General features: G+C 37.7%; 3 protein-coding genes across 12 annotated transcripts in view; 1 reads left to right on the top strand and 2 right to left on the bottom strand.

Moving 5' to 3' along the window:
- LOC124303425 (afadin- and alpha-actinin-binding protein-like) overlaps positions 1-26082 on the top strand; it is a 53900-nt gene that overhangs the window by 7091 nt on the left and 20727 nt on the right. The window contains exon 7 of one of the 5 annotated variants that reach the window (XM_046760606.1): positions 16815-18175. The exons of 3 other annotated variants lie outside the window; for them this stretch is intronic. The gene's annotated coding sequence lies outside the window, so the exon portion shown is untranslated. Of the gene's footprint in view, positions 1-12563; positions 12588-16814; positions 18176-26082 lie in introns of those variants that run through there. One more of the 5 variants, XM_046760607.1, reaches the window with a different exon arrangement.
- Positions 150-11829, bottom strand: LOC124303419 (uncharacterized). Of its 3 annotated transcripts, XM_046760589.1 has the most exons (10): positions 10365-10417; positions 7944-7947; positions 5753-6311; positions 5296-5427; positions 4450-5180; positions 4204-4350; positions 3826-4084; positions 3608-3719; positions 3350-3495; positions 150-3229 (listed from the first exon to the last, which is right to left on the bottom strand). In XM_046760589.1, exons 3-10 carry the CDS (start codon positions 6308-6310, stop codon positions 3182-3184), a joined length of 2133 nt encoding a protein of 710 aa, XP_046616545.1. In that variant the 5' UTR covers position 6311; positions 7944-7947; positions 10365-10417; the 3' UTR covers positions 150-3181. The 3 variants fall into 3 exon arrangements, with proteins under 3 accessions (XP_046616545.1, XP_046616543.1, XP_046616544.1); XM_046760587.1 differs by lacking the exons at positions 7944-7947; positions 10365-10417 and adding an exon at positions 11808-11829; XM_046760588.1 differs by lacking the exons at positions 7944-7947; positions 10365-10417 and adding an exon at positions 8011-8435.
- Positions 19108-26082, bottom strand: part of LOC124303423 (putative fatty acyl-CoA reductase CG5065) — a 29678-nt gene continuing 22703 nt past the window's right edge. For all 4 annotated transcript variants that reach the window (XM_046760600.1, XM_046760599.1, XM_046760598.1 and 1 more), the window contains one exon: positions 19108-19888. In XM_046760600.1, the coding sequence (XP_046616556.1) occupies positions 19756-19888 (133 nt within the window). In that variant the 3' untranslated portion in view covers positions 19108-19755. The remainder of the gene's footprint in view (positions 19889-26082) is intronic.

Below are 26082 nucleotides of genomic sequence, written 5' to 3'. Positions count from 1 at the left end.
TATTCTTTCCATTTTCATGAGCCTGCGTATTGTAAAACTTACAGTCATATTTACAGTACCTTCCATCCATGAAATCAGCCTCGATGCAAACCAACCGTTGCAAACATAGCTAAACCCCTGAGGGTTCAAAAAAATAGACAAATGCAATAGCAGATTGAACCCATTTATTAAAAAAGTACAAAATCAAATAAACGTTCAAAAAATTAAACGTGAATAGTCATAAAGGGAAAAAAATTGAAACAAAGAAACTTATCTTTTGGTACATGACCCCATGCTGATAGTTTGTATGTGTATATGGGGCATTCTATGGCAACTCGACCAATGATTTTCCCTCACTAGTTTTGACTCTCTTCACAATTTTTGATACGATCCTCCCGTCTCAAAAAAACACACCTGAATTTTTTTAGATTTTTATCTCCAATCGTGAATTTTCTATGATTATTCAAATCCATCTAAAAAAATGGCACTTTGTGAAAATCTCAAATAATTGTCAAAAATCTTACTTTCCATTCCGATCATTTTCACACCTGTCCCATAATGGGTAGTTTTTACTATTGTTTTTTTTTTTTTTTTTAACGCTGAAAATTTCGAACAAACAAAACACCATGTCTCAATATTACAACATTTTTTTCAAACATTAACAAAATTCTGTATCTAAGAAAAGAATTGCAAAAATTCTGTACAGAATCTTTGATGATTATTCAAAAATTAACTGAACGTTGAAACGCGGTGTTTTGTTTTTTCATAATCTTTAAAGTGCTAGAACAACATAGAAGGAAAAAAACCCGATTTTTGATAATATTTGATTGTGAGATTTAAAAAAAATGCCGTTTGTTAGATGAGTTTGAATAATCAGAAAATTCGCGATTGGAGATAAAAATCTGAACAAATTCAGGAGTAATTTTTTGAGACTGAGGAATCGTATAAAAATTTGTGAAGAGAATAAAAATTATTGAGGAGAAATTACCGGTCGAACTGACATGGAATGCTCCATATTGTGTATATATAAATATTGAATAAAAAATATTAAAAAAGTAAACATATACTTTAAATGAACCATCCACGTGTCAAAAATCGTGTGACTATAGTTCGAAGGTCATTATGTCATATGTCATAAATATGTCTACCCAAGAAAATGCAATTTCACACGTTTCTGATGGTGCGTCAGTTAAATAAGGTACAGAAACACGATATATCACAGGAAAGAGAGAGAAAGATGAATAATAGTAGTGGAAAAAGTAATAGTAGTAACAATAATAAGAGTACTAACAATAATAATAATAGTGATGATCTTAATAGTAATAATAATAGGAATAACAATATTCGAATTGTATGTAAGGACAAAAATTTTTGTGTTCTGTGGAATGAATGGCACATATTTATCTACGTCAATAATTACAGCCCTTAACTTGAAATCACATTATCGCGATGAAAATGCACGTCTGTTATACATATTATTTATAATCTGATTCGAGGCGAAACATACGATCAAGTTGAATTTTTCAAATGATCGAATTAAGGTATTATATTCATTCGCGTTGAGCATTCTTCACGAGGAAATCAATCGAGTCATTCTATTTCTTTCGCAAATGTTTACATACAGTTAGTTTTTCGGCTCTGTTTCTCTTTGAAGAATCTCAGGAAAATTCTCTTCAATACGGGTGACAGATGCGTGGGAATGACGCTCTGGTCATTACTATACGAGCAGATCGGCATACGTTATCACATAGCGAAAGTCGATTGTAAAATTGATAAAACAATGAATAACGCTTGCCTGTACTTCTATGCGTGTATAGGTTATTATAAAAATACTCAGCGTTATACGAATCTAAAATAGTAGATCGTGCACCAAGGGAGTAAAATTGCCCGAGGCTTTAAAATGGCTTGCTCCCGAGGTGCACACGATACTTTATATACCCCCTGCCATGTTTTCCGAGCTTCCGAGCCGACATATCTCATGGAGTCGTATAACATTCAACCCAAACTCAACCCAACCACGCGTCCCAAGGACTAAAAAAAAGCAACTTCCACTTTTAAGCCCTGAGAATCCGAGAAGGGAGTAAAAGTCGTTTTTACTCCCTAGGACTTAAAAGTACTACTTTACTCCCTGTTCGGAGGCATCTAAAAGCGAGGAAAACATCCCAGTGGTATATAAAAATATATCTATGGAACTGCTCTCGTCCTTTGTACATTATATATACAATGCTCTCTCCGTAATTTCCGCACCTCGGGGCTGATTCATCGAGAAATTATAAAGAGAGAAATTACGGAGGGAGTACTGTAAATTAAATCATCTGAAGTGATTTAAGACTCTATATTATTTAAAACAAAAAAAAAATATTACGGCTTGTAGGTATTTTTGCACTGAGATAAAAATAAAATTAAATCGACTCAACTATCGATCGATGACACGTTTGTTGCCTTAACAGCGTGTACTTCCAAAAGTCGCAAACCAAATTTTGCCATGAAATTTTTGGGCACACGCATTCCATTTGCCCATCTAAGCGTCCCCTTAAAAGAATTTTTGGGCGACTCGCAATATTTATCGAAATATTGAATCATTCAAATAGAATATGTGTGCCGGATTTCATGGCGATATTCGGTTTTCAGCTTTCGGAAGCTTAGCACTTTAACATACGAGTAGATAGGGTAGACCCTAGTTCGGTCAGCCGTTCCGGCATCTGCTGCCGGTTTGAGATTCATATATTCCCGCATAACATTTAATTTTGGAGATTTAACCCCTTAACTGTCAGTGACACACATATGGGCAGAAAATAGTCGTCCCACTTTTGTGACGTAACACTGATGTGAGCGTTTGAAAAGAGACAACATACATTTACTACACCGATTTGGCTGTAATTTGTTTTTGAGGTCGTTGAATTGTAGGATAAACCTTTAAAAAAAATCTCATTTTCACCTAACTGCTAAGTGGTTAAACGGCGTACGATGAAAATGTTATATTACATGCTTGTGGCATTTTCGTAATGTGAGATTTTCAGCAGCTACATTAACTGTGTTTTCTGTTCTTCACGCAACACATTCTTCTTAAACCATCCCCGTTCAGATAGAACCGGTATCAATCTTGTAAGCGTAGCCTTTTCCTCCAGTCGGGGTCAATAAGCAATCGGCAATCCGACCGCTTAGGCGATAAACTTTCATGGCCTGTAAGGTTATTACCCATCTAGTTACCAGTGCTGGACGTATTGCTACCGCATTCACCGAGAATAACCTGCGAAGCGTCAATTGCAAATATTAAATAACAAACGTCTATGTTTGCTAACGCAATTTTACGAGGTTAATCAACAAATCAGAACTCCGAGTAGTTGAGACAGATGGTGTTTAAATTTACCTCAATTAATTTCTGCTTCTTTAACATCTCCAATGTGATATGCTCAATGTCACAATAGAAATCTGGCTTATATAGCAATCTACATATCTCTACGGTAGATTTCTCCTCGCTGTGGCATTCCACAGCGACATGAAGAGGTATCTTCCCTGTGAATGATCGAAAGAAAGTTGTTCAGACAATGTAGGCCATGTTGAAACAGGTTAAACATTTTCAAATTTCATATTCAGTGTGGAAAAGGGTTACAGCGATCGGACGCACCTTTGATGTTTATCGCCGACACATCGAACATACTGGACCCGACCGACATAAGTTCTTTGAGAATGTTCGCGTGGCTGTCTCCTTTAGCCGCCAACAAATGCAGCAGCGTGTCCTGAAATTGAATCGTAGTCGGTTGTCAAAAACAAGCATCCGCTTCGATATCGTCTATCGCGTTGATCGAATCTCCGGGAAACACGGTTAGCTCAAGTTTTGCTTACCGAGTCATGCGTGTCGTATCTAGTAGGCTGGATGTCGACAGGTATCGTCGAGTTGGTAATGCTCTGTATCCAGGCCTCTGCTATAAAACGACTTAGTTCCGGAAGCTCGGGATGAAAAATTGCTGCCAAGTACAGAGCATCGTGTCCGAATCGGTTCTTATAACTGAAAGTTTCGGGTCGAGTTTTCATCTTTCGCACCAAAGCTACGATTCTGGGTTTCGAATCTGGCTTCAGGTTGCGTATTAATGCCATTAGGGTCCTGCAGAAAAGTTATTCAATTGATTCATCGGTGCCGAAATAACGGAGGAAGAAGTGTTACCGAAACACCCTTGTTTCATAGGATCTGAAATGTTTATCGTCCGTTTGTGAGTTACTTACGAGTCGCCCGCGGCATTGTAGCTTTCTTTCCAATCCATCATCTCACTTGCGGCCTCAGATGCTGCAGAGTTGCTTACATTTTCCATCAGACTGTCGCAACCTGGTATTGTTGGTGTTTTTAAGCAAGCCACGTAGTCCGGCTCTTTGCTACATTACACAAGTTTTTTTCCGTGAGTCTTATCAAATAATTGTGTGGAGTAAATTTGCAACGTTGTTTAAGATAGTATAGACAAATTCCAATCTTACCGTGTGGCCGTTGTGGCTCGAAATTTCGCGGGTTTCCTTGGGGTTTGAAAAATACCCTCAGTCCTCGGCACTGTTTGGCTTGATTTCGTAGGTGGCAAATTTTTCGATCGCATGGATTTCGTCGAATTCCAGGTATTGTCGCTGTCAAAACGGATTTCGCATTGTTGATTTGTGGAGTATGTTACTGCTCCACCATTGGTACCTGTCATGCTGATTTGTTTCAGAGTTGTCTGATTATGAATCGGGGATGGAAGAGAACCGTTCGTATCTGAACTTGTCGGGGAAGACGAAATGTTGGGTACCTGATGGTAAATTCCAATTGTGTTTTCGTTGTTGCCAAAGTCGCAGTTTAAAACTTTGGTTTCAATAGAGGTATTATCGGCCATTATCGGACTCGGCGACGGCAAGGCGTTATATGGGGGCAAGTTCCGGAAGGTTTCCGCGTCGATAAAATCGGTAAGTACCTGTGACTCTAGTTGGTAATCAGAGCCTGGGGAGTCGATGAAAAATTGTTTCCCTGATGAATTGCTCTGCGTTTCTACGCTATTACCATTCGGAAGCCATTTATCACTACAGCTAGTGAGCATGTTATTTTTTGGCGAGTTATGGAACAAATATTGGGTGCTTTCGTCCGGGTTCCAGTGGCTAGAACTTCCTTCTGGACTATGATTCGGGGTGTCGCAAATTTGCGATGTCGATGGTGATAAGGGAAACCCCTCCCACTGAAAAGGCTATAAAATATTTTTGAAAGACTATCAAAACTGGCCCAATAATTATTAATTATCTAAATCCGGCTTGTTTTAAAAAATTTTCATATCTTCAATTTACAATAGAATATCACATTACCGTAAGCGAGAAGTTATTTGGGCTTGATTGCTCAATGTGTATATCTGGAACTGTAGCCATGTTTCTCGATAAGTTGCCCGGAGTCCAATTGTAGTCATTTCCAAACGCTTCAATGGAATTTGTTTCACAGAGCTTTGGATATTTGTAAAGTAGAATACACACGTTAGTATGAACAGTCATTCGTTGATTTGCAGCGTGATTAAATTCTTCACAAATTCTCTTTAAATAATCGTAAGGTAAATCGTTAGGTGGTTTTGATCTATTTCCTACGTAACCAACATACTTATTCGCTTCAATTTGACTAGGATAAGAAACTACAAAGTTAATGTGGTACTTTACTAAATTCTGAAACGTTTGGAGAAGGAATCTTATTTTTCAAATGAAACTTGTAGTGAAATTGGATCAAGTGTCCCAGAATTTCGAACATATTATAACTGGCTTAAGTATTGTTATTCACCAGTTTAGCCACCAGTCCATCGAAAAGCACTGGATCCGATTTGTATACCGAGTTGACCGCTTCTTGCAAAGTATGGTCGTGTAGATTTAAGGTTGACTGGTAATTTCCTTCGATTCTTCCACGGTCGTTCGGATGGTAGGGTTCTGAGCGCTTCTTGCTTGCACGACGAGGAATGTTCGGACCTCGCGCCACGATTTCATCCCCACTTGAATCTGATTCAGAATCGGATGCACCGTCGCTCGGTGCATTCTCCTTGGTGCTCGTTCTCGCAGAATTCAGATTGAGCCCCTTCAACCCCTTTGTCATGCCTGAGACTTGCGTGTTGTCACTCAACTCCTCATTTTCACTGTCGTACTCATCGTCGGACGACGTCTGCTCGGAGTCAGAACTTTCCGGCGATGATCTCGAGGAGTTGCGTCTTCGAGACGAGTTGTCCGAATCAAATGACGTTGACGGCTTCATTCGTGCCCTGTCGATGCTCGCACAACGATTAGCCGTATCCTCTGACGATGGAACGATTCCTGGGTCCACGGACTCTGTTACGTTTTCACGCGGCATTCTGTGAACCAATAAACCGATTGTTATTTCGGCTGATCCGTCCTTCTTTATTCAACAATTACTTGCTATGAAAGGAACAGTCGGGCGGGACAAGAAATGCTTAAGCACAGCGAGTGCGTTGACGCTTTACTTAGGGCGTCCTATCATGTTCTTCGTAGAACTTTTCACAACTTCGTGGCAAATTTTTTTCTGTATATTCACACTGCCGGTCTGCCTCACTCTATAACTTGAACAGATACAAGTTGCAAAAATATAATCATTACTCAAAAACCGTGACCCGTTCAATCGAGATTTGAGATTAGGTCTTGAGTCGGGTCACATCATCGTGCTTCTTAATTATCGTTTTAACTTATACGCACTGGTAAAAATTGGTGCAATCAGACTGCAAGTTTACAAATTCGGTGCAGCGACGTAAACTACTATGTATTTATCTTACATTTACATTGAAAATTTTTGATTTTACTAAAATTTTATAGGAAAAGTACAAAAAAAATAAATAATAATTCGAATTTACTAAATTGTGTAGTAAATTGAATGGTAAAATGTGTGGTGAATTAAAATTGTTTCGTATTCGAATAAAACTTACGATACAGAGTAAGACGTTTTATACAGAAATATTTAACAGTGCGATAACGATGGTACAAAGAGATTTGAGTAAGCGGTTAGCAGAGTTGAAGTTGAAGAATAAATTGGCCTTTAATTAATCCGACCATTTGATAAAAGGCCATTTGGCAATCGCGTTTAGTACATTCGCGTGACACGAATTCGTAATTATCCGACTATTCGATTAGTTTTAACTCTCAGAAAAGATGGTGTACTTGGTGTGGATGGTGGATTTGGCTTAACTGCATTTAAAACATTAAATTGTTATTTTGATATTGGTACGAATTGAAAAAATTTACTAATTACGATTTCCTAGAATCCGATCCATTTCTTTATTTCTACATCAAATGAAAATGCATCGGAGCGTATTTGTTCAGAATTACTTATAGAGCGGAGCTGTTAAGCCCTTTTCCTCGTTTAAAGTAGGTGTACTTCGATATTTGGCACCCTCTTAAAGCGCGGCTCGAAAGTTGATCGGGGTATTTCAAAGTGAGCGAGTACTTAATGTATTTACGACTTCATATCAAAGTAAAGTGGTCATCTACGCGTTCACCATGGCGCTCCATGTACGTTAAATCACATCGCACCACGATTGTTCTACATTTGCCGAAGATGTCTGAAACCGTCGGTGATAAATAATGAAATTGGGCTCAAATTAATGTTTGCTTATTTGACGTATTCGAAGCGATAAACCTGTAGCCAATAATAATTCAAAGCCAGTGCATGATTTCAATTGCATCGGAATTGTTTTTTCTTCGAATTTGAAAATCTTTCCGCAGTAAAATTCACCATCTCTTATCTGCCGTTTGTTTGAACACATATAATTTTGAGTCATTAGGACGGATGTCAGGGTTAGGCGTTATCACTGCGAGTATTGTTTTTCCAACTAATCGTACAACTGGCGGCTGTACAGAGTGCAGCGTTAAGAAATTTATAGAACTTGGCTCACACTGACAGTTACTAATTTAAGAAATAAAAACTGACGCAACCTTGTGGAATTTAAATGTATTTCAAATTTTTCAACGCTCGCATCACTTTTCGAAATACACTTTAGGACTAAAATTATAGATCAGAATTTTATTCGATTTACGATTCACCTGCTCAACGATCCACAAACTTTATCCAAAATCCTCTATATCGTTCGGTACAGTCACGACGATGTAGATAAACTCAACTGTTCTTCGATAATTTAAGGTGAACCTCCGATTCTCAGTTTTGTCGAATTACCGATTAAACGTTTGTTTTTTTTTCTTCTTATTCTTAACTCCCTTTTACTTGATCGTGTCTTAAACAAAAGCTTGGCGTGTTTTACAGTCTCTCAATTTTCGCTGACGACTCTAACCGGTGTAAGTCAACGAATTGTCGGGTTTCCGTTTATCGTTAAAATATTCTCTGCGCCTGTCACCAAAATCATGAAAAAACACACGAACCAAGCTTTCGTCAGTGAACCGGCCGGGTTAATTAAAAGAAGAGAAACTCCTGCGACCGGAACCAGGAGCTTCGGGGCGCTTTCTGAATTGAATTCGGTATAGTTGGTCGACAGTGCTCCTTCTGCCAACCATGACGTTTGCGGCGTGTGCGCAGTGGGGGTAAAGCTACATGCGTGGGGAGTTACACAACCAACAGTTCACACAAGCAAGCGTAATTTTCTTACTTGCCTTGAGCGCTAATTATAGGGTTATTTACTGCAACGATATAACGTTGTACACACGTATTTACAGCAATTATCGAAGATACGGCAAATATTTCGAGCACTTCGCGTCAAATTAGCAGCCCCTGTACCTCACCCCCTGCGATTTTGATTATTTTTTAGTACGATGTGTTATTGCCGATACAAAAAAGAGTCTCGGAATTTTTATCAGATTTTTTGTTAGCCAGTGGTGAAATTTGAAAGAGAAAAATCGAAAGATCAGTTTCGAAATTACAATTTTTTAAACCTGACAAAATTCACACACACAGGCGGCCAAGGGGAAGAGTGGGCGGGACTTAAGTCTATGCCCCTCGCGTTCTATGGCCCCCCACTCTGCAATCCGTTGGGACCAGTCTTCTTGCACTTGAACGTTCTGAAGTTCTGACGTGCGAGGAATATAACTGGAAGCCCGTATGCGTTTCGCGTGGTTAATGAGATTAGGGTACGTTTATCCAAGGAGAGGTTCGCACGTATTCATATCATTTAAAATATTTATTGCTTATGCAAATAATAATAAGTTGCAGAAATCATTGAATAATCTTCGAGTTTTCAAGAGATCTATTGCATAACTCGTTGCAGGAAAGTGAAAAATGTTACAAGAGAAATTACCCGAAACAGCAGTTAGCTAATTCATGACTAAATACTAGGGATGGGCGATATCAAGCAAAAGATCGATTCTCAGAATCGATCCAAATTGATTTTGGAAAAATCGACTCAGCCAAAAAATCGGACACAAAAGATTGATCGTTGTTTTTACTTTTTAGTTTAACTGGAAATCGGTAGCTATATTGAAGATTAAAAATCGTGTCACAAAAATGTAGTACTTATTCAACAGTTTTGATATTTAACAGTAGTTTGCTTTGGGTCATATTTGTTTATCACAGCAATAGTTCTCATATACATATTACACAAATCCAGCCGACTAGGTGGGAACCTTTTTTTATTAGTTGTGATATTAGATTTATTCAGCGCTAGAAATTGGTCGATTCTTTTCTATTCTCAAACCTATATTATCCATAAAATACAGAACGCCAAAATAGACTTTCAAAACTTTTTTTAATTGAACATTTAAGAACCTTCCGATCCTTGCAGACTTGGAATCGATTCTAGAAAAATCGATTAGTAAATGATCTATACAAAAGATCTATTTTCTCGACCCAAAAGTTCGATTCTTGAGTGGATCGATCTAGAATCACGCATCCCTACCAAATACATTGCCATCAATGACCCAGGTCTCACCACGTGGGAGTCGCTGCGATGAAGAAACCCACCCTATCCCGTCCCAACCTCTCAACCACGCCAGGAAAAATTAAAAGTGTTACATATATGTATATACATCGATAGATATGCAAAAGAAAATTAGTAAATCAAGAAAATTGAGTTAGCCATGTAGGAGTATATCAGAAATTGATAGATAAGGCGTATTGAAAAATCAGCGAAATCTATGGTACGAAACATAATCAAAAGTAATGGCGCGTCAATAAATAAAATATATACATTCGATCGCGTGGAATATCACTTTTCCTGTATCTGTGCCGTGTATTTCGTAGAATTGTGAAAAAAAAATTCGTTCTCGTTTTATTACAACGGGAAATTTGCTCATTTTCATTGCTGTTTTTTACGACTCTGAAAAAAAAATTCGAAATTCGGAAAAATATACGGCACAGATTACTCCTACGCCTTCAAAATGCTTCTAATAGAAGTTCGATATCTTTGTAAATGACGGAGAAAACTTGCATCGCGTGAACGTCTGCAAGCGGCAGTTCCGCCGGGAGTAGGCAACGTCCTTAAAGTGTCGGATCGAGGCAAAACGTCTCGTCGCATTGGTTGAATCACATTTCAAATCAATTAAACTTAAGAGAAAATAGGTAAAAGATATAGACAAGATACGATGCAAATAAATTTGGAAAACCTCACTTACGTGAAAAGAAAATACAGCAGAGAGCAGTTGAAGCGGAAGGAGACACAAGATATGAAAGGTGCGATAAAAGAAACTACTATGAAGCGAAAACACGTCTGAACGGTATAACCACTGGACGCAGAATGTGTCGTGTCGAGGGATGCTCTGCGCGATCCTCGCCGATTTTTGGCGAGCTGCTGTCACGTGATCCTATCCTTCTCCTGGTCGGTCCCAATTGAGCCAGCAAGTACACGTAAAAAGGGTCAATAGGTATGGTACTTTGAATTGTCGATCGGTTGAGCGATATGTAGAGGGGGTTTGTCGTCGGCTGGTTCGCGCTGGGCGCGAGAGGGGGAGGTGTACCCCTCGTGATGATGGTATTCGACGGTACGATGATCTTACTCAATGTTGCGATATCGATATTAAAAACGTAGAAAGACGCTGCCTGCTCCTCGCCATGCTTGTATTCCCCACCCAGTCCATTTCTCTTGTGTCGCAGCTCGGTACTCGCCCCACGGCACCATCGTACCGAGACGACCTGGTCGTGGTGATTACCACACGGCCCTCTCATCCGTAACTCACCAGTCTGACATGGCTGATCCCCTACTACTCGGGTCTGGTGACCACGCTGCGATCCTTCGACCAGACATGTGCATCGGAAAAACATGCTCTTACTTGATGGTTGACGGCGAAATAGGCGGTAGGGTTGGTTCGGCTCCTGGCTGATAAGTTTCGTCGACGTTTCGCGTATCCGACGCCGACGCATCAAAGTGGCTGTAGCGATAATCAAGGCGGTTCGGCTCCTGGCCGATAAGTCTGGTCATTGGAGGTCTGTATTGGTACCTTGCGCTTCGCGCCAATATGACCCTCTTCTCAATCCTTGCAGACATCCACCTGGAGTTGGGTTACGATAGTTTGTCCTCTGGCTGACGGTATAACGTTGCTGACCCGGTCCCTGACCTCTGCCTTGCTATATCTGGTTCCCTCTAACGTAAGTGATGTTCTGGGAGGTGGCACTTGTAGTGCGGTACGAAAGACAGAAAATTATATGCTCATCTAAATTTAGCTAATCGTTTTTTTTTTTTTTGAAGTATTGGCCTCAGACGTGCCTTCGCTGTTTATGCGTTATTCTGTGGAGGGAAGAGTGCGTTATTAAAACCCTTGTGACGGGATACGAAATACCACCGAGAGGCTGGTCGCTTAAGGAATCATTTAACCATCTCATCCGAAATCAAATCAGACAGAGAATCGCTGGAATTCGCTAGAAATCGCAACCAAAAAAGCTCAATAATTGGGACACTCACCTCATTTGTATCACGTGAGTGAATACGCAGGAATTGATAGTATGCTGCAATTGCGGTTTCGGTGCGTCAGTATGACTGTCTAGTAAATCACACGATGATATAAAGTTAATAATTTTGACGATGGAAAGCTGTATTGTACAACACTCATGAACAACCGCATATCAACAACGTTTCAGATTAAGACTACTCTTCATACACACCCTCATCGATTGTGGGGTTCCACGAGATAGCGTATGACTCATGCAAGGCATCTCAAGCTTTAGATTTTTTCCTTACTTTCCGATGCAATAATAACGGCTTTCGAGCTGGTTGCACGTACATATTACGCATGCGACACGTACGTATATAAGTTATACAAATTAGATATCGTGGAGTATATATGTTGAGTGTGGTAGACAACCCGGATTTAAACGACGTCGAAGAAGTTTAACGTACTTTCGTTAAGTAAGAAGTTAAGGAAACGTTGTCTTGCGAAAGTATAAGACGTGAAATTACACGGATTAACCGATAAACTTGAATGAACAATTAGCTCGTCACCAATGTTGCAGCCGGTTAGAATATTTGAAAAAAATTAATCAGGCAAATTTTGTATGTAAAATGGTATATCGAAAGGTCGCACGCAGGGATGTCAAGATATAGAATTTCCCGTTTTTCGTAGGTACACACGTAAATGCACAAACGCAAATCTTGAAATACGGTAAAAAAATAAAATTGTTAATATATATATCTACAGTAAAACTTGTCGTTTTATTTTAGGCGCAAGTTTCACTCATTTTACCGGAGTTTTTCGGTTCCTCGAAAGCCTTGAGATTCCGCCCAATCGAGCCTGAGCTCCTAAAATACTGCGTATATAAATTGAATGTCGACGCAGCAGGATAGCTGGTGTGGCGAATATGTAATATGTAGTCGAGTCTGCAAGCATAGCTCCGTACCGCTGGTCACTACCGATGTTACAAAGTGATTCGATGATCCTGGAATTTGAAATAAAAAACTTCTGTACTCGTACAATGACATGGATACTACAGTACGTGTTGATCGTAATTATTTGAATGATTTTTCCATATTTAATAAAACAATAATAATAATAATGATAATTATTATTACTAGCCAATATTAACAATTCGTCTGCAGACAACGATGACGTCCCAGATAATATTCCGCTTTCAATGTTTCAGCAACTATGAACTTTTAGAAAAAAAGATACAGATACTTTTTGTATTAAATTGATTAAACTTTAGGCCTGTGCGGTCAGATTAGCAGAAATAAAAAATGTAATTGTTGAAAAACGTGCCTGAAGTTGACCGCGTACAATAGTACATTACGATACGAGTGCGCAAAATAGGTCGTTCCCGCACGAGCGAAGCGAGTGCGGGATGACCTATGTGCGCACGAGTATCGTATACTATTTTTCCTATTAAGTTGCGCAAAGTTCGACCACTACAATTATTTTGAACAATTGAAACGTATAGAACGGTGGCGTTGGGGCGCTGGGACGGGGGGGTTCGCCCCCCAGCCCCAAAAAAAACAAATTATAGAACTGTTATAAATTTATTAAATTAAGAAAAATCTAATTTATTTATTATTTTCAATTATTATTAATATTTATCGTAACGTTACAATTTACAAAATGAAACGGTATATTTTTTAATGACTCTGATGTGGTTATAGATACATTTTTAATGGTTTTTGGTGCCTCGCTATCCGTATCACTTTGTACATTATTCATAATTATTCACTCTCACTTCACTTGTTCTTTCTAGAGAGCTGATGCGAAGCGACTGATACTTTGACGTTCGTTGTCCGTATTAAGAAAACGGCAGAATACGAAACACAGAACGCACGTTTTGACAGGTCCATTCCAGACGACAAAGATGTAAACAAACCGGCGCGCTTAGCTGAGACCTGAGCGCCGGTTTGTTTACATTTTAAAAACGTGCGTTCTGTGTTTTGTATTCTGCTGTTTTCTTAATACGGACAACGAACGTCAAAGTATCGCTCGCACGTGTTAATGCGAAGAGAGTGCCGCAGAGATGGCGCGCGCGTATATACCTTGGAATCGCTCGTATACTCTTACACATTCCCGCACGCTCAGCTACATCCCCGTTCGCTCAGTTGCATTCCCACACGCTCTTGTCAACGTGTGGGAAAGTGGTACTTTGCGAACGCAAATGCATGCGCAAAATCGAACTTTGCGCACGATAATAGGAAAAAAAAATTTCGGGTCAAGATAACCGACAAAGGGTTTATTATTGTTAAAAAATTGAATAACAAAACTGCCAATATCTACGATTAGTAATATTTATTGAGTATTTTCTTATCGACAAAATGGGGATATATTTTCTAAAAATAGAAAGAAGAAAGAAAATGTTATCGACTACAGGATGCGAGCCCAGTTCGAATTTGTGACAAAATCATCTACTTGACATTTATGGCACGCAATCGATGCAAAAATGAATACGAATCAAATAACTTGATAGCTGAGAAATAACTATGATTGTGAACAGTTGATAAAAACGGTAATCGATGTTACAATTGTTAATTATAGCAATTAATAATATCCCATTCTTGTAGGTAAAAAAAAAAGTACCCAAAGAAAACAAAATCATGTATAAGTAAAAATTGTTCGTAGTCCAAGAAATTGGTATACGTGTAATATCGCTGCTGTTTACCGATCGAGCCGGTTTACTGAATTTTAAACAATTCCAAAGTAGCGAACCAACAACTTTTCTTTAAATCGAGGAACTCCTTCAACCTCCTGAATAATGAATAAATTTTCCATCAATTTTTGTAAGTACGATTCGCACAATGCCTGAAGGTAGCTGATTAGTTTCGATCTCTTCTTCAGCTCATCTTCTACGATCTCATCTGAATGTGATAATATGATATATATTATGGTAAGCAAAATTTATTCATTCATCTTTTGCTGCTTTGTAACGGTACAGGTGGATGTCTAGACAAATCTTGCCTTTCTATACTTGAATGCATCTCCGTGTGTTGTAAAAAATATTTTTCCTCGAAGAAACGATAAAAATAACCAAGCCATATTCTAGCACCTATTTTCTGCTGGCAGTGAGAACGTTTGACCTTTGTCATCTCGCTAACTTCGGGTTGTATATGTATAAGTTGTGTTCGGTTGCTTGCAATTTCTGTGCATATTATGTATCTTTTCTGCATCTTCGTCGACATGTGTCACGTGATCAACAGAGACGAAAACTCAATTTAAAGAGGGTGCCCTGCTCGATTTCGACGTTCACCCATGTATCTTCAAATATCGAAGTCACGTATCTTAAACGTGAAAAATTTACTTTTGCGATTTCGTATAATCCCTGCCATTTCTTTACTTTTGCGTCAAATGAAAATTACTTGTCATATTTTTGTTCAGAATTGTGTATAGAATGGGGCTGTTGAGCTCTTTTTTGCATTTCAGATACGTGGACTTCGATATTTGGAGATATGTACGATAACGTTTAAATCTATCAAGGCAGTCCATTGAATTATAAAGATGATTGACTATCTTTTGTACTTTAGTCACGATCATAATGTGGAATTGCGAGGGGCGTTGATGGCGTGGTAGAAATAAATATGTGTAAAGTTGACTCACAGATTGGGCGCATGGCTCGTAATTATAATTATCTTTTTTCTGATTTCCCGAAGTAACTGAATGAGCCGCAGAGCTAACACCAGCCGCAATAAGTGTGGTATTTCTAAGAAAATGAAAAATGGACGTACGTTAGATTCAAGTTAAAACTCTCTTAGAGTTGTGTGTGGGTGAATCCATATCATATTTACAATTGAACAATAAAATCACGTCATATATTTTATTTTCTTATATTGAATATACAAATAATTGACAGGTATTTTTTTATTTCAACGCGCTATGCATAATTTCGGAGTTGTGAATTTTTCAAGTTTCAAAGTCGAAAAAATCAAACTTTCTTTTTTCTGATTCTTCAAACAATATGTCATGGAGAAACAAACACTGATAACCGGTCGCTATTTCACTGGATAGCTACAGATTTGATGCGATGCGGAAATAGTAAATTTCAGTACTTAGTCTTAATGGCGGAAAATTTTTTTGATAATTTACAGTTCCATTAAAAATATTTTTCAATTTCAGGCGAAAATATTCATTTATCTTTCACTGATTATATGAAATAGGTACTTAGTAAGTAAGAAAATGATAATAATTTCGTAGATAAACGATGGCCCAATGAGAACGTAACTGCAGGTGCACAGATTTGACAGAAGTTCACCGCATTCACCGCTAAGTAGGAATGACTAAAACATCGATTATTTTAAGCCATGCTTAGCCGGCGCTAATTGTAAGATCAACGCAATCAACGAATCAACGTCTAAACGATATGTGTATGAAATCTTGAATCAAATATTTTCAGGCACGTAAATAGTTGTAATTAGTAGTAACATCTGTCCGAAATGCAGTTTGTTGTATTTTTATCCAATACTAGTTGCTCGTATCATCAGAATCAATGTTCCTGTATACAAAATAAAATGAAACAAACACACGCACTTCTTATTGGACGTAAGAGGCTATAATTAATTAATAGTTTTTCGCAGCTCGAAATGAAAAAATATAAAATATAAATATCCATAAATTAAAGCTATAAGTATCAGTAAATTGCTAGAAACTCCGCGTGACAGCAGAAATTTATGTAATTAAAAAATCAGAGTTTCCGTGTATTTTCAATGGGAAATCTTTACACGCCTTGGTCTAGGACTCAATATTAATATTAAGGGCTCAAACTTTCAGGGAGTTTTTTTTTTTTTTTTCTTGTATTTCCAACAAAATTTCACGATAGGACCGAAAAAAAAAAAAATTCGGAAAAAAAGCACCACAACCATTCAACGCTGCAGGAAAATTGTTTTTGTTACAACCTTGAGTCAGAGTTACAACCACGATTTCTGCGTAATATTGAATGCATCTAAGATATAAATAAACATTGCACGTCCCGTAACACGTACCGATTAACATAAAAATTTTCTCAACAGTAAACAGAGTGCTGAGGAACAACCATCTCGTTTTGGATGTTAGGCTAATTGACTATACTTGTGCATGCAGAGTAGATCAGGATGTCATGGATGAACCAAAATCGCTGACAACGCCGGAAAAATTATGAGCCCTTACTTCAAGGACTCTTTGCCAGATACCGACGTCAGGTTTCTGGGTTGCGAAACTGTTCCAACAACCGCGAATTGACGTCAATGAAAACAAGTTTGCGCAAACTGCGTAATGGGTGCCTTCCCAGTCTCCGTTATGACTGGGACTACAATAGTACCACAGCACCTGAGGTTTGCTGCCCTAGCAGCTTGCATAACGAACCATTCCTCGATTGCTTGAATCCAATCCGATGCTAACCGTTTCAAGGTTCCTTAGAACGTTCCTTAATTGCTTGCATTTAACCTTTCACGTTATTAGATACGTTGCTGCCACGGTGCGCGACACTATTTCGTCTTTCAACAGAAACCTGTTCCAGACTGAGAGCGACGATCACTCGACGTGTCGAATGCGATCTGTTCGTGTCGTGCTAATTTTCTCGCTTAAAATTCGGACGTCATTTCAATTCGAAATGTGTTTTACCAGGATTGCCACTAATTTTAGATTGTAAAATTCCTCGACTTTTCCAAGTTTGTTAGAACTGAAGTTACAATGTTTCACATACTTTGTGTGCAAACTATGAACACTAAAATGATGGAGAAAAGGTGAAAAAAAAAAAAACATTAATGAATTGCCATAAACGATATTTGCCTATTTAAGTTTTTCATTCGTAACTGAGTCACACGTGGACAGATATAATGCTATAACTAATTAGCTGATACTGTGCAACATTTCATCATCAGTTTTAATGAAAATTCTAAAAATTCTAAAAATTCTTTAACTTTTCCATGATTTTTCTCGCAACTTTATCTCTACCATTATTGTCACTTCATTTGAACCACTGAACTCAATATCAACAGAGTTCAGTGATTTGAACTTAGTACGTGGGCGTTGATAGACATAACTTCGGAGTGGAAAACATATATCACGACACACATGAGGCGTGAACTTGAAATAATTAAAATTATGAGTATTTTTTTCTAAAAACAGTTATATTTGTTAATTAGCCGGGACAGTGTATAAAATAAACTCGATAACCTATCATTCCCAAATAATATTCCAATTGCCGTCTTAGAGCCGGATAAATGTTTGACAAATCAATGTGGAAAATCGTCTTTGACAACTGGTAAAACATATTTCACTGAACGTAATTCTTGCTGTCAGGCCATTAGACGCCATTCGTTTTACAACAAATGAGGAATTCAAGTAATTACGCTGAATACTGTAGCTGCAGTAGCAGTTTAATTTATAATGTTAATGATAATAAACATTGCTGCCAATAGTAATGACCAGGCACGACCTGCGCAAATGTTTTCCCGTTCATCACGTCAAGATATGTGTATACATATGCATTGCAATTCGTGGAAAAAGCTCGATGCGTTATGAACGCAATCGTAACAGTTAACAAATGTGTTTACGGGCTAAATGGAAACAGCGCATTTAGGTTCTGTTCACTTTCGTGTTGCGAGTCATTGTCCTTCTGTCGCTGTAATTACAATTACAATTAACGCATGGAAGTCAAAACCACGTAATTAAATCAACGCGTCCGCAATTTTGCGAAGCCAGTAGGCCGTATAGGATTGTTGCCCTCTGTTACTGCGAAAGGCAATGTGAGTCACCCTGAAATTTAACCACAAACATTTACCTTGTTCAATTTATTTATACATCTTGGATTCGTAAACTCGCGTAACGAAACAAGTTTTCTTCAATCTCGATGTTAACTCATAAATTGTCAAAAACAGTGAATTATTTTTACCAACCGCGGGATAATGTAACTATTTATAGAATCAATTTGAATCTTTCGTCCACGTTCTCACCATTGACGGTTGAGTAAAAGATCATTTTCCTGGAAATATACGGATAAAATACTACCTAGTCCGTCCTGATGACGGCATTCCAGGACTTGGAGTTACGGTAAGCGGATGCGACTCCGGACGAAAGCTCTTTGCGTATGTGGTCCGGTTCGATACGTTTTTGCAATGATCGAGAGAGGCACCTACCATATTTTGTGCAGAAAAACGACGATCGGATTTCGGCATCAGTGCTCCGTCATAATTCTTGTCAATTGAAGATCGATGATGCTCGTGAATTCTGATGAATAAGGAAAATGACAGGATGTGCGAAGGGGAAAGACTGGTATGCAATGGTAATCCCATTAACGAAATATTAAATGTTACATCAGTACAGTTATTGCTCTTAATAGCTTTATTGGAAAGTGCTTAACATCCGGAACCGATTTATCACTTATGCAATCATAGCTTTCACGCAAGTCTGGTATCCATTTAACGATAATATATATCGTACAGAGATGACGTGCTTTTATCCGATATATCACCCGGAATTGGGTTTGTAATGGCACTTTGATAAATTTCGATAAAGTTTTTCATAGCTATGAGAAATTTACGTCTTCGTTTCGGAAAATGATAGTTGAGTGGAGTTTCGATTGTTCTTCGAAGAAATACATTTTATTACAGTGTCGAAAATAATTATACCGACGCGACGAAAGATATTCTGCAGAATCAGTTTTGGGTTTGTTACTATTATCAGACAATCGCTGTACGAAGAAACAATATAACAGTTACCGCATTTCGGTAACGTCGCATGGTCTTGGGATAAGAGTCTACATTTTATTATATATCAAATAAATTGTCATGAATTGCTGGTGACCAATAAGCAGAAAGAGCCTCTGAACCTTTGCATAAGAGTTTACGTGTCACGGATTATTATCGTCAGCTTGAAAAAAAACTTTAATGACTATAACCATACTTCTGTACACTGTTGGTGTTGATGACAACACACACTTGCCTGAATTGCTAATTGACATTTGAACGCTGATTAGGCTACTAACGAGAAGTCAAACAGTGATATAACGGAGGTTGAAATGTATGCAAATATACCGCAAGTGAATCCTAGCCAGGTTATAAATATGGCTAACCATACTTTGAGAACTCTGTCGATCCACCACATTCTGAAACAAAAATTAACATGGTAATATTTCATAGATCAAGTATCAATTAGAGCTTAGAGTTTTCAGGGTCATAAAACTATTATACAGATTTTTTAAGGATTAGATGAAATTTTAACTTTTTCTATGAAGCGTGTAAAGTGTAAGAGGTGAACTTTTATCCGAGATTTCCGCTTACAGTGATCCACAATTCTTCAACCAAGGTAACTAAACGTTCCAGTGCAACTGACATAAATGCTTCCTCAATAACATTAACCAGATATACGATCAATTTCCGCAACCATCTTCGCTATCTATCACCCGTAGCTATAGTATACGATATGAAGGTAGAATACTGATGTTCGCCTAACTGATTGAAATGAAATTTTTGTGTTTACATGTACGTATAATGCGTGTTCCACTGAGATAGTGGAGTTTTTCTTTTTCCCTTTTTTTTTTGGTACACGTGCCAACATCCCAGTCACTTACATCGTAGCTTGGCGATAAGCCATCTCAAGTGGAGAAGTTTCTGTTGTCGTTACATCGCCTCTGGGTATAATGATTTATGTAGAATTCGTGACGTGGGAAGGATACAAGTTAGACGGTTGACACTTTAAACGGGAAATTTAAATGCAATACACATTGGAGTTGAAGTGTGAACGACGTAGTTGAACAATTAGTACTGAAAAACTTACGAAAAATGACTATCCTAAGCGCTTTGAATGTTGATAACACGGCGATCGAGGACGAAGTAATATTTCGGATCGACATTCAAAATGGTTTGGCGGAATTCGTACATTGTGTCTTAGACAATGAAACAGAGACAAAGATCAAATTGAATAGGTGAAAAAATATTGTTGAAAATTGATTGGCCAGTTTGACTTTTGAACACTGTCAGAATACAAGTGACTGAGAGTTTGAATGTCAGTTATTTTGTTGAAGGTATTATTTGTTCGTAATTGCTTTCGAAGTTCGTTATTCTCTGGACTCATCGAAATTGAAACAGCGCCGAGATGTTCGAAGAATAAAAAAGGTATACGCAGTTTACAAATGGCAGCAGAGAGATTATTTATAGATTATGTCACGTGATCGCATGATGCGATCGAGCAGGTAGTTGATTCTGTTCTTCGAAACAACTGTTCTCTCCAAACCATTAATTCCGTTGATCTTCTTTCGATGAAATTAAGTGTCTGCCGTCTTCGCATACATAATTATCAAATTATTTTTCCGCCTAAAGTAAATCTAAAGTTTATTTTTGTATTTCAATTGCTTCTGGAACGTGACCTGGGTTTTCACAGTAACCAACACAGCGAAGAGAAGCCATTTACAATTTTATTTGCACACAATAGTTTTCATACTAATAACATTGCATCGCAATTTGCCGAAGTTACATCGCGGGTTGAACGATCACCGAATAAGATCCAGTACTGCGAAAGATTTCCAGATGACGTTTGTTGTATTGAAAACGTCACGTAACAAGAATATAAAATAAATCAATTGTCTAATTCGTACTTGAAAGTTAATTCCAATTAGTGGCTGATCATAAACCACGTAGCTAGCTGGGGGGGGGGGGTCGATGAAAGCTCTACTGAAAATGTTCTTGTGATACATCATGTAAAATAACACATAATAGATCACACGATAAATCACAAAATGTTGCGACCGTTGCCAACACATGATTTATTACTATAGTTGTAGACGTATTTTTATACATGAGTTATTAAGTTCTGCAAATTATTCTGTAATTTGTCATGTGATTCGTAACACGATCAAAACTTAGAGGAAAATAAAAAAAAAAAAAAAGAAAGTTTCCCGAGTCAGAACTCACAATTTGTTATTTATTGCTACTTCAATATTATTTGATTTTTACAATTCATCATCGTCTGAATCGTGTGGCAATGAATCACAATTATTCGCAATAAATTGCAACGAACAATGAATCGTGCTATTGTTTTAATGTATTCAATTTCTTTCGCAGCGGTTAAGCGTTATGATTGCAAGGCTTTAATCCGCACACAAGTGTAAGTGACGTAACTCAGACCGTAGCATCGCTGCTCGACGTGTAAAAACAAGTGATAAATTTGCTATAAAATAAATCATATATTGAAATCGTTCATAACATTTTGAGATTTTTCATACGCTCTGTCAGGTAATTTTTTACATGATATATCGTACGAGCATTTTCATTACGAAGACTACATGGGGAAGGGGGGGTTTAGCCCGCGATACGTGGTTTTGTAATTGACGCATTCCGATTTATTTTTCCGCAACGCGATTTTATTATTTTAACTTTTTTTTTTACAGTTACGGCTTTCTTCAATGACGTGTCCTCGTGATAGATATATATATATACACTTGAAAGTCAGCTCGGTGAGAGCAATTCTTTTCCTATTAACAATAATAATTTACATGCCTCGCTAGTTTCGTTTTTCCGATTCGATCGATCGGGGGTTTTAGAATAATAAAAATTTGAGAAAGAACTACTTGCTCATTAATTTTCTGATGCATAAAATTTTTTATTTTTTTTTTTTTCTTCCAACTACGTGCTTTTCAAGGAGCGGAGAGAGGGGGAACTGCAAAGCGTTCAAAACGGAGTTACGTAATTTATGGACAGCGCGATTATACGAGAATAAAAATCAAGCATTAGAAACAAAATCGCGTGTTCAAATCCGTTACCGATTCCTTTTAACTGTTGCTTGTGTCCTCGCACGATCTGCGTCATGACTACAAAGTACGTCATATCATAGTGATCTCGAAAGTGCGGTTACGCCATAAGAATGTGGCTCGCAATAGCGCAGGCGCGGTTGGCATTCGTGCGGTACAATAATTATCATCGGTATTAATTCTTCAATTATGCAAAGGAGCCTGATCGATTGGATAGAATTGCTGTAACCATTGATGTGAAAAAATGGAATTCGCTCCCGTCGAGAAAGCGACTGGAGAGTCTCAAAGTTTGGCGAACACTTGCCTAGGTGAGACGGCTATCTATAATTCTTCACTAATATTACACAAAGAGACAAAGTTTGTTTGTTTGTGTTTGCGTGTTTGAATGTAGCGGGTAATCTTGGGTACTACCGAACCAATTTGAAAAATTCTTTCACTAATAAAAAGCTAAACTATCCCTGAGTAACTTGGGCTATAATTCATTTCGACAAAAAAAAAAAAAAAAAATCAAGTTTTTACTTTGACTTCTCAATAATTGTAAATTAAGGTGGAGGAAGAAAAAACACTGCCTGACTGCTTTATCAGCGTCTGCTAACCAAATGGTCGGATGTACGTGAAATATAACGTTAGTGTGATGTGATGGATAACGTTCCGGTTTTAAAAAGTCATGTTTTTTGCAAGTTTCAAGCGAAGAGACACGTCCGTGATTAAGTGTACGTTTACTTGGAACTTAGATTTGTCTGTCGAGGACTCATCGTCAGCTATGTTCGTGCTTTGAAACACGTAAATCTTAGGGTACTTCACGGTTGAATACGTACTGATAACAAGTGTGATAATAATTAATTGGAGCGGGTACAGTAAACTTTAACGCTGAGAAACCGTGATGAAGTTTCTACCCCGTGGCGAAGCAATGAAATTTTTTTTTACTCACTGAGCGTTTCTCGGATCTAACAGAGTCCTCTTTAGGAAAAGATCGAAAGATCGAAGAATATTCTCGAACGTGAGTCGTGTCACGTAAAGATGACCAATTTTCCTCATCATTCTTGTAGTATATTATAAAGATAATTTCTTCCTACGAGCGTTATAACGAGTTTATTTTTCAATAGGTATACTTTCGGTTAAACTTGAATTTTCCTGGAAATTTTTTTTCGGCGTGGATCCGTGCAGATTCTACACAAAGAGAAAAACATACGTCGAATGATCCTGCAGGGATTTTTATTGATCGATCAAGGATTTTTGGGAATTTTATCCTACCAATTTTACTGCACACACGTGAAAAATTTCGAAAATTAATAAGTTTATTCGTATCGTTAATCCATGAAAAGCTCTCCTCGGCTCTTATCGCGGTATCCGATGATGTAGATAATCTCGAAGCAACTTGTTGAGCGTATGGTTTGTGAAATTATAAGTCAGCTTGACTCACGCGACGCGTATACTGAGTAAGTGCCTAATGGCTCGAAATTATAAAACTGGCTAAGAAAAATGTCATGCCATAGTAGGATCAATGGAAGTTGAAGACGTTCGATGCTCTTTTAAATTTATTTATATGTATTCACAAAGGTCGGCGAAATTGACCGTATTAGACGAGATGATGTCGCGTCAGTCTCACTGTCACGGACATCCACTATATCGTATCGGTTTATCGGTTTGAGCTAAATATAAACCGTTTTCAGAAACGAATAGTTAATTCCCAGAGCGCCAAGCTTCTTGTTTCTCCAAAACTGACATACTGCACGCGTTTGCGAATGAATATATTATACCGATTATTAGTGAGAAATTTGAGTGTCGATACGTTAACGAAAGACATGCTTTGATTCTTTCTATAAAATTGACTTCCTACACACGTACACATTTCTCAGAATGTTAAATTTAGTAATTTCATAATTCATTCTTTACACTGATATTACGACTTCTCGGAAGATGATGTTTTATTAATTCAACAACTTCTATTTACGTCTTTCCTTGTGTTTTGCTTCTTTGATAATCGAGAAGCGAAACATGACTGTATAAACTTACTCACTATACTCACTGCATTTACCTGCAGTTTAATATCTTTCTTACACTGAGAAAAATTTCATTTGTTACAGTAAATAGAAAAATTCAGTAAAACAGGTATCGTTAAAAAAAACTGTTTGAATACTGTTGGGATTAGGAAAAACGAGGTACACGTAACCATTTTGCGTTATTGTCGATTCTTTTTTAGTAATTGCAACGCAAAATCAGTTTCTTCGGTTTACTCTACTTTTCTGGTTAAACAAGGCTTTACGTCAATTTATCGTTGCACAAGCATTAAATTTTCGCAATAGTTACAAGAAAATATAGTAACCGTGATCGCAATGAGAAAGAATAGCAACGGATACTAGACTTTCTGGTAACAGATAGGAAAATAAGTTTCTTTTTCTACCTAGAACTATATTTTTCGATTGTGGTAAAAAATAAAAATAGCTAAGGACTGAGCGGTAACCGGAATTAAAAATTTCTCTCAATGCAGGTATAACAAAACTCAGAGGCTGACGCTGGCTCGTAAGGTTTGTTAATTTTAAGTCCAAGTGAAATTTCTGATGTAGTTGATGACTATGTCTTAACAAGCGTTCGTACCTTCCCTTATCGTTAGCCGGACATCCTCGATAACAACCGTTTACAACGTCAAAGAACGTTTACAGATATCAATGAACATAGATGTTAGTCATTCCGTGATGCAGATGATAAATCAGAATAAACGATGATCTCTACCTGCATTCAATTAAGGAATAGGTGGCCCAACATGTTACCACAGCTGTTAAATTTGTGTATCACACATGTTACCCAGCGATATTCCAGGTTTTTCGCAGTTTCGTACGCAACGATTGAGTCTGATTATCACAAGGAATTAAGGTATCCCAGATTGATCTCTCTGGTTTTGATCTAGTTCATCGAAAACTAAGCGACACGTATTTATTTTCATCGATCAAAAGACACTTTAAGGGGGTTAAAGCGATCCCGAAATATGAGCACCCAACGGGGTGATTTGTTTGTGCGCTTGATGTATATATTTAAGGGATCGTCTCAGTGTGACCCTCCGAAAAATCACTGATTTTCGCGAATTTTTTTTTTAATGTTCAAATAAACTAATCGGTCCGGTTTTTTTTTCATAAATAAATAGGTTTATGAAGAATACAAAATGATTTTTTTAAAGTTTATTTATTGATTGCATCATTGTTGTATAAATTGTTGTAATTTCACGTGAAAAAAAAGGTGCTGCACGGTTTCCACGATGACGGCCGCAATTTTGATCTGAAAAAAAAATTTCAAAAAGATTATTGATCTGTAGGAAAGTCGCTATCGCGCTATGGACGGGTTTTTTTCTTTTTTCAAATTTGACAAAATGGCGGCGGTTTGAACAAAAAGTGTCGAATGTGGCCCTTTTTTCCGATAGTTTTTCGTAAAAAAAAATAGGAAGTTTTCAAAAAAAAAAAAAAGCTTCCATAGCGCGATAAAGAATGACGTTTAAAATGTTCTCCCGAAATTGTAACTAGATATCTTTAAAACTCTTCCTTTGAGAGTGGAAACCGTTT

Source organism: Neodiprion virginianus, chromosome 4 (genome assembly GCF_021901495.1).
Source record: "Neodiprion virginianus isolate iyNeoVirg1 chromosome 4, iyNeoVirg1.1, whole genome shotgun sequence".
Classification (NCBI taxonomy): domain Eukaryota; kingdom Metazoa; phylum Arthropoda; class Insecta; order Hymenoptera; family Diprionidae; genus Neodiprion; species Neodiprion virginianus.
Note: the sequence above shows the minus strand (reverse complement) of the source record. Positions and strands in the feature narration are given on the sequence as shown.